Genomic DNA, 8,767 nt, shown 5'->3' with positions numbered 1-8,767 from the left:
CTCTCCAATCCAGATGGAGTTGAGATTTTCAGGCTCTCCGGATATGGCCAGTTTCACTTTCTTTTAGGGCACAGACTTCTATGTGAAATTGATCTTGAATTGCACCAGGAGAAGGTTTGAGGTGATCACAATGGCCGAGCCTTACTTTTCATAGAACATCAGCGCTTTTATAGTCCCCCCCACTCTGCACACATCCGAGCACATGTTCATATCGTTGGCCAAGCAGACTGTGCCGGACCTTCCAGCAAACAGGAATAAGTTCCCCAAATTCCCCTTGATCGCATCAAGTTTCAAATCGCTGAACACGCAGTGAGTGATGGCCCACTACTTTTGGTAGACAGCCAATAAGCTGATGCCCCTCCAAACTCCGATGGTGCCTGTGAGATCGCTGGTGACCATCCTGCTCCCGGATGGATTCCATTTAATCATCATGATAGGATCGTAATGGGGTTTCCCTTATTATTTTGGAGCTTTGGTGTCTTCGTTCCAAATGGTAATTCGGCCTAAACTATGATTACTGGATTACCATTGTCCCATCCAATGGCTAGCAAAGGGTTAAAAGGGTGCCACTAGACTGCAGTGGGGGTAATAGCCCTTGAGAGCTCATATTGATGCTTCTCCCCACTTTCATTGTAGAGGTGGATTTTGTTGGAGGTGGTAATCGCAATAGTGGGATTTATTGGCACATTGGAGACAGCAATTCGGATGATCTTTTAATTGTTGCGCTTGAGCTCACTGATTTCAGTCTTCGAGAAAAAGCTCATACTTATTTAAATACAAAATTCAAACACCTAATCAAATTACTTTACATATTTAAGTTACATAGATCAATGCATACACATAAAATATATAACATATATGCATACTAATAAGAATTAAGACAGTGATAATAAATGGATAAATGAATAATAAATGGATAATAAATGGATAATAATAGATGAATTAAATTGAGAATTAATTAATTAATCGATTAAATTGCAATATAATAAGGCAGCTATATTGGTCAACATATAATATAATCCATCAACATCAACAAGAAATGCTCTATTCAACTCGGTCCTCATACTATAGACAGTTCTTGTCCTCGGCCGTGAACAAGAAGTACCAGAAAAATCTCGAGAAGGCTCAAGGAAGCTTGCCAGTTGCTGAAAAAACCAATGTGAATCCAACTTCGGAATGAGTGTGATCCTTTATATCCTCGATCCTCGCCTTATTTCCTTATCAAATACTGTCGTTGCCTATATAGCTAATTACCTTCAGGGTCCAGATCTGGTGGCTGGATCTGAACCTAAATGATTGTTTATCTATTCTAATCATCATATCATCCAACTCAATATAATTCAATCGCCATTATAACAATAATACTAATAATAATAATAATAATAAATATAATATTAATCATGCGTCATTCAAATAAATGTGATCGATTTATTTCATATAACCTTCATTAATAAATATAATTAAATCATATAAATACAACTGATCGGCCATGAATAAGTAACGAATCAAGCCAACAGCAATCAAATTGAAATAAGCCAAGACTCCCTTCAAAATCTCAAACAACAAAAACGAATCAAAAGTGGACACTATAGACGTTTCTAAATTTACTCATCAGTAGCCAGCATCCCCAGAATCTCCTTCCAAAAGAAAAACCCATACTTTTATGACTCAAAAGAAACAAACAGACGTCGAAATAGTCCATAGCGAACTTAACTCCTACATTGATGTTCTTGATGAGAAAATTTAAAAAGTCATTGAAAAGCATTAAGCTGAATTTCTGATGGCATACAGAAATCACAATAAAAGGTTGCGCGAAGAAATGGAGGAGATAAAAAACAGAACACTCAATAATGCCAATAGCTCAGTCAATCAGAATTAGAAAATAGACACTCTGGAAAAGCAGCTTACTTTGTTCCGAGAGTAATCTTTGAGGCTGTTTGAGGAAATGATCGAAAAAGGGCATCGAATCTACAATCTATAAAGTACAGTCAAAGATCTAACAAAGCAGAACTTGCAGCTCGAGGAAACTGTGAAGCAGCTTATGAAGAACAATAAAATTCTGTCTGCCAAAATAGTTAGCCAAGGAACGTTAGCCACAAACTAAGAGAAAGGGTCCACTGAATAATTTAGAATTTCAAGGCCTATTTGGGAAAATGACAGAAAAAGTATCCCAACTACGAAGCGTCCATACACTACTTCGGTGAAAGAAGGCGCACAATTAAAAGGCAACAGCATCAGAATCAGAGATTCGATGAGTCGTACCATGAATCAAATCTATGAACCAGGAAAAAAACTAATCGATGAAGACACTACAGGAAATATCCCTGAGCTCTCGCAGCTACTTGAGAATGTCATAGCTGGGACCCTCTCTTCAAATATTAATAATAAAAAAACAAAAGAATAAGTGCATGAGTCATTATCGATGTTTGCAATACAGTTGCAAGACAACATCAACAGAGCATTACAAAGTTTTAAAATAAGATGTGAAACATATCGTACAAAGTAGAGCCAAGGGCGCTCCCGAAATCATAGGTCTTTTATACAAAAGCCTAGGCATAGTATGATTGAGAACTCAGAAGCAAAATAATTAGTAAAGCGCTCAGAGCTTGAATAATATTTTCATAAAAGCATTGAAACTGTAAGAAAATAGATTACACGCAGAAGAGAACTGAATAGCAATAATTTTTATAATGAGCATGCCAGTTTAACATTGGAATAATTCAAAAAAGTTGATTTTTTCAGACTTCTCTAACTTTTGCTTTGTAAAGATGAGCTGATTCAAGTGCTGCACGACGCAATTTTTGTTAAACGAAGTTAGCTGTACAAATGATAATTGAACATAAAAATTTATTCGCATATGATCTATATGAAATTTGCTTTAATAGACTTATGAATATAATTTGAATCGGTTGGTTTAATTAAATTAAAGTTTGTTGACCGCGGGGTTGGGGTTGGGGTTGGGGTTGGGGTTGGGGTTGGGGTTGGGGTTGGGGTTGGGATTATGACAGCCTTCGCGAGGAAGAGTGCCTTCATCGCCAAGCCGCTGATTTTGAAGGCGGAGTTCAAGAACATCCCGGCGGTTTCGGACGGCGAAGGGCGCGTCTATGAGATCGACATGAGCCAGCTCACGAGCTTCCGCGAACTCTTCCACGACAAAGAATGTACTCTCCCTCCGATTCAGTTAAGTATGTCCGGCTTCACGACTGGGAATTCAATTTGAAGTTCGAAGGCAAAAAATGCAAGGCCATCGAACTCAACTCCCAACACGTCGCCATCATCGCCTCGAAGACCAACAAAAAGGAAATCAAAGACTGCAACTTCACTCTGACCATCGCCAACGAGGAGGCGCTCGCGAAGATGAAAGGGGCGAACATCGGATACCTGAATCGCATCGGCAAACGCAATCTCGTCGTAATTATCGTCTTATGAAGAGCAACTCAGAGTATGTGGCCGAAGAGCACTTCTCGCTGATCTCTTTCGTGCGGAAGCCGCTGAACTTCAACGCGGTCGATAAAATCGGAGTCACGGCCATGAAAAAGGAAGTGCAGGAGGACCCGCTGGTCTACCTCAACCCGAGGGGGAAGGAGCTCCTCGAGAAGCTCAGACACTTCATTTCGAAGCAGGACCTGCTGAACTTCGTGGTCGAGCAGGAGCTGTCCGAGGAGGGAGAGAACAGCATGCGGAAGATCATTCTGTCAGACGTCTTCGGACAGACCAAAAAGAAGGCCACATACTCTCGCAGCGTCATCGAATCCCTGCAGAAGAACCTTGTCAACTGATCCGCTATATTCCGTATTCTGTATGTTGTAGGCTGCTACGGCTGTTAGCTGTGTATTATAACGCGTTTATTCAAATCATCGACTGTTTTTAGTCCTTTTTAACTTCGTTATCTTTTCGATAAGTCGGTTAAATTCAGCATCGATGACTTAATAATATTTATTCGGAAGTTTAAAAGGGCGATAATTCACAGTTCTGATGGATCCCACCAAACCTATTTTAGGTATGCCTTTCATCACATTAGACATTTACTCAGACGCGCAGTTTCCGAACGCCCGCTAACAACCCACGAAACACAATAATTACAAATCATCGCTGACCTACGGAAACAGCGGAATCAGCGGAATCAGACACAACCAACAGGGCAGTAGTTATAACCAACAGTCGAAGAAGAATGAGCCCTCGTTTAGTGAGCTGAAGGTAAATTCCCAATGACGCAGTAAAAGTATCAGGAACTCTACCACGCATACTCTGAGAAGACTGAGAAGCTCACCGAATGCGAATCTCGAAACGAACGACTGGAGCAGGAAAATGATCGGCTGAGAGACGAAGCGGCGAAACTCAAATATCGCAATGAGGAACTGAACTCCGATCTCATAGCCAAGAACGCGGAGCTGTAGAACGCTTATCGAAGGCTCCAGGACGAAATGAAAAGCGGGAGGGCCCCCAAAGGAAACGACCAGGCAATAGACAAACTCGAGGAGGGGCTCAAGGAGGCGATTAGCAGCAACTTCCATATCCTCCGCGAGTCCGCCCTCTCGGAACTAAGGCAGTACTTGCATTGATGGCTATATCTATGTATCGTTGTAAACAGGCAGCAATCAGTACATTTCCTCTTCTGCGTCTTCCTTTACGATTCTGAGCTCCTGGTGCAGCTTCTCAATCTTCCGGTTGATGTTCTTTATGTTCTTCCGGTTGCGCTCATACTGTCGCTCCTCATACTGCTTTTTGTAGGCTTCTTTCTCCTTTCCGCAAAGCTCGTTGTCGATTTCTGACTCCTTTTTGCTTTTCTTTTCCAGCAGCATTTCCTTGATGCTCGAAATCAGACTCGGCATCGTCTCCTTATTCGCGAGGTGGCTGGCCAACTCCCCGTCACCGAACTCCTGTTCCACTTCGTTGGTCGCTTCGAGCTGCGCATACCGCTCCACTTCGTCCTTTGAAATTTTCTCTAACTTGTTTCCGAAATCCTTAATTTCCTCTTCGATCTTTTTAAAGTATCCAATCTCTTCGCCTTTTTCGTCCTTCTGCTCTTCCGAAAGAATGTTCTGCAGCTTTTTGTTTTCCTCTTCGATGATCACAGTGATCTCCTTTTTGTAGAGGGTTTCCGCGTCCTCCATCAGTTCCAACTCAATGTTTAATAATGTGGATTTGAGCCTTGCAATGTTCCTCTCGATTTTCGGCACTTCCTCCCTCCAATTTGAGTTGGGCTCTTTGCTCTCAATTTTCTTGACGCAGTTCTTATACTCGTTTTCGAACTCTTCGATTGCTTCCATGCTCTTCTTCTCAGCAATGACTTCTCTCTCTTTCAGCTTCGCCTCGGATTTCTGTGATAAGGGAATGGACTACTTTGATTTGCTCGAGCTTCTTCTCGTTCTGCTCCTTTATCTTTTTCTGAAGGGCTTCGATCAGCTCTTTGACTTTGAGAGTGAACTTCTGGATCTCATCGTCGAGTCCTCGCATTTTAGAGATTTTGTCGAGATCCTCGATGCGGGCGATGTCGTCGCTAAACCCGTCGAGCAAATGCATTTTGGCCCTTTCTTTTTTCTGCTTTTCGTCTTCGAGCTCCATCTCCTTCTCTTCTTCGATTTTCAGCTCGAGCAGGAACTTGCCTTGGTCTTCTGTCCTGAACTTCTCGTCCTCGTCCCAGATCTTCTTGCGCTTCTTCTCGTCGATGAAAATGTAGTCGAGGTAGCGGAGGTTGGGCAAATGCGAGATCAGGAAGTACTCGTACTCTTCGTCCTTGACCTTGCCCTTGATTGTGAAGGGGTTGCCGAACACGTTGAGCACCTGCAGATACTTGAATCGCGTCTTCTTATCCCCCACCCTTCCGAAGTAGCTGATGATTTCCTCGAAAGTCGTGATTTCGTTATTGCCGACCGAAAAGACATTGAGCTTCACACACTATTGCAGTCCTCCGAGCACCGCGATGTGGTTGTTATACAGCGATAGGTCGGTCAGATTGACGAGGCTTTCGAGTCCCTCAATGTTGCGGATGTTGTTGAAAGAAAGGTCGAGCCACTTGAGATTGGTCAAATGGCCCAGGTTTTCGATGGTGTCGATGACGTTGTTGTCGAGTTGGAGCTTTTCGAGGCGCACCAACGACTCCAAGTATTGTATCTTCCAAATGTCTAACTATAGGTGGAGTTACTGAGGAAGGACAGAGAGAGCACTTTGATTTTGCCGAAGTTAATGCTTTCTTTGGGGATGATTTTGTTCTCGCTGAGATAGTCCCGCACTGCTTTCCTAAGTTATGGGCCACGTACTTCAGAATTTCCTCGTTGATCACAGTCGCGTTGATGACCTTCTTCTCCGTCTTCGGCTTTTGTTTATACAGCATCGATAATTTGAAACTTATTGCCTTTTAAAAAGTAATTCAATATCACTGTGTAAGCATATAAATTAAGGATAACACATTCAACGACAATCATTAGCTTCTCAAAGTTTCCTCCACTTTTTTCTTAAACTTTTGCATCCGAATGCTATCTTTTTGGCCATTGCTTTGCAGCAGCGTTTCCTTATTAATGGACCGGGCCTCGTGCAAAAGTGCCTCGAGTTCACAGATGGTGATAATGAGCATCTCGATCTGCATTTCGTAGGACTTATTCAGTTCGGCCTGTTCTCTGTCGTAATAGGGGCCGCCGTATGTCAAAAAGCTTATGATTTCCTTAATGTTGTCAGATGGAGTCACACTTTGTGCGATGTTTACCAACGGCAACTGATGGGAATGATGAGAAAACTTGTGAGGCTTATCGCCTGAGAAGGATACTGCGCTTTCATTCTCGGGAAACCTTTGGTTCAGATACAGTGAATTATTTTACTGCAGATTATCAAACACGAAGCCCCTTTCTACTCTCGGAGACTCACTCCTTTCAGTGATAGTTCGTATCTAAAACTGGGCCTTCACGGAAGAGGCATTCAGACTGTTTCTTGGGTGTGTCTGTTTGGGGCCATTGCTGCTATGGGCCTCAGCATTGTGATACCACTCTAAATTCTCCCGCACGCAGTACCTGTTCATGTCGGAGAGCGGCACGTGATTGGCATCGCCCCCAAAATACGACAATTCGCATTATAGTCTGTGGTTGGCGCTCTGAATGGACGCCTGCTCCAACCTAATTTCATACTTCCCACATTTCTCTTTGAACTGAAGGAGTTCTTCCTGCGAGTTCTTTTATCTTCGTTTGAGATTGCAGACCAAAGTCTTCAGTTCCTCGTTGTCTGTTCGCAGGCCTTAGTTATCAGCCCTTATTTCCTTATTGATTTCTGTGAGTGCCAATGCAGTCCGCTAAAAGTGTTACAGCCCTTTCAACTTCCTTGCGTATTATAAATGCTATTGAGTGAATTTGAGTTTTTGTTCTTACAAATTCTGTTTGGCTAACTAATACTTCGCCTGGGACGTACTTTGCGATATCGAATGCGCCCTTACCTACCTTTCTGCATGTTCCAGCAGCTACTCCAGCCTCGAATTCTCGCCAATTAGGCGAAGATTGGCCTTCTTCATTTACTCCTTCTCTTTGAGCAGCATGTCGGCATACTCGGCTCTTTGGTCATTCATTTCGCGCAGTTACTTGTTTTCCATTTCGAGCTCTTCGATTTGAGCTTCGAGGTATAAGAATTGGTTGAGGACTCTTTTCTTTTCGCTGCTGCCTCTCTCTTTCTCGCCGAACGTATACGAACAGCCGATTTGGTCGCTTTGGCTGAGTAAAACCCGAAAGACGCCGTACTCTTTCAGATTGAGCTGCTCCAACACTTTTTGAAGGGTCTGCTTGGTTTAATTGGCGGAATTCAGGGCGCCAATGATTAGCATCAGAACCTTAATGATTTCCGACTTGCTTCCCATGGCCATTTCGACAGCGTTGATGGCTAAGGAACTCGCGTCCTTTTTGAGTTGGGATCGAAAGAAACGCTACAGTTCGGTCGCTACCTTCTTAGTGAGGGCGACTTTCGACTGGAAGCACTTCGCCTAAGGCAGAAGGGACTCCATTTCGGAAGTCAGCATTTCCGAGTGCGAGGACATCAGATGAAGGAAGAATTAGCAACTCGACAGTTCAGATAAATCCGCCACGTGGCCGAAACCGGGGTACAGCGCAATCCATTTGAGCAGCACGCCTTCCGCCAGCGCTTCATCGCCTTTCTGAGAGCCGTCCATCCAATAATATAAAAAGCAACGAGCAATGCATTCGGTTAATTTTCAAAATATGCAAATGGCAATCACTGACTGCAATTCGCATACAATCAGTAATACCTTTAATATGCGGCAGATTATAATGTAATGCAACAATCGTAGAATGAGCCCTCTGAGGAGTTAGAGAGAAGACCAAAAATACAACGAAAGGTCGTCCAACATCAACAACAATGAGAAGAATGTAGAGTTAGAAAGGAAGTGACACTGGGGAGGCTATCCAAATGAGACAAAAGGCAATTAATATGAGCAACTAAGCCGCGACTCATCTTTGCAAGATTAAAACCCCACATCAAAGTAGATGCTGTTAAGAGGAGTGATTATTTGATGTTTGATGTTTCCTTATGCTTTATTATGTACATTTTTCTGGAATGATGAACTTGTCAGAGGCTTAAGAGGAGTAAAGTATTCGGAATTTATATATTTTGTCTCTGAAATAATGATGAACATTTATAAATATAGAACCTCTCATAATATAGGAAATAAATCATAGTTTAGGGCAAATCCAACTGAAGGAAGCTCCCGAAACAATCAGTTTTTATATCATTACAGTTCGGATATTTGTGTAAATGTGCTGCAAATGAGCATTCG

General features: G+C 42.6%; 1 protein-coding gene across 1 annotated transcript; it reads right to left on the bottom strand.

The window, feature by feature from the left end:
* Nucleotides 1-4,598: 4,598 nt before the first annotated feature.
* Nucleotides 4,599-6,334, bottom strand: LOC148300263 (uncharacterized). The gene is made up of 4 exons (XM_088275042.1): nucleotides 6,218-6,334; nucleotides 5,920-6,099; nucleotides 5,416-5,889; nucleotides 4,599-5,321 (listed from the first exon to the last, which is right to left on the bottom strand). The coding sequence occupies exons 1-4, from the start codon at nucleotides 6,332-6,334 to the stop codon at nucleotides 4,599-4,601; spliced, it is 1,494 nt and encodes a 497-aa protein (XP_088131168.1).
* Between the last annotated feature and the right edge of the window lie 2,433 nt (nucleotides 6,335-8,767).

The sequence above is a fragment of the Brachycentrus maculatus genome, unplaced genomic scaffold (genome assembly GCF_059751285.1).
Source record: "Brachycentrus maculatus isolate JH-2025_06_01 unplaced genomic scaffold, ASM5975128v1 h1tg000761l, whole genome shotgun sequence".
NCBI classification, from domain to species: Eukaryota; Metazoa; Arthropoda; class Insecta; order Trichoptera; family Brachycentridae; genus Brachycentrus; species Brachycentrus maculatus.
This window is presented reverse-complemented; position numbering and strand designations above follow the sequence as displayed.

Bases quoted from the DNA above. Each gene is read 5' to 3' on its own strand.
- LOC148300263 (XM_088275042.1), bottom strand. From the start codon at position 6,334: ATGCTGTATAAACAAAAGCCGAAGACGGAGAAGAAGGTCATCAACGCG. The intron at 5,890-5,919 runs GTGCTCGGAGGA...TAGTGTGTGAAG, and splicing joins TGTATAACAACCACATCGCG to CTCAATGTCTTTTCGGTCGG. The intron at 5,322-5,415 runs GTCAAAGAGCTG...CCCTTATCACAG, and splicing joins TCCAGAAGTTCACTCTCAAA to AAATCCGAGGCGAAGCTGAA.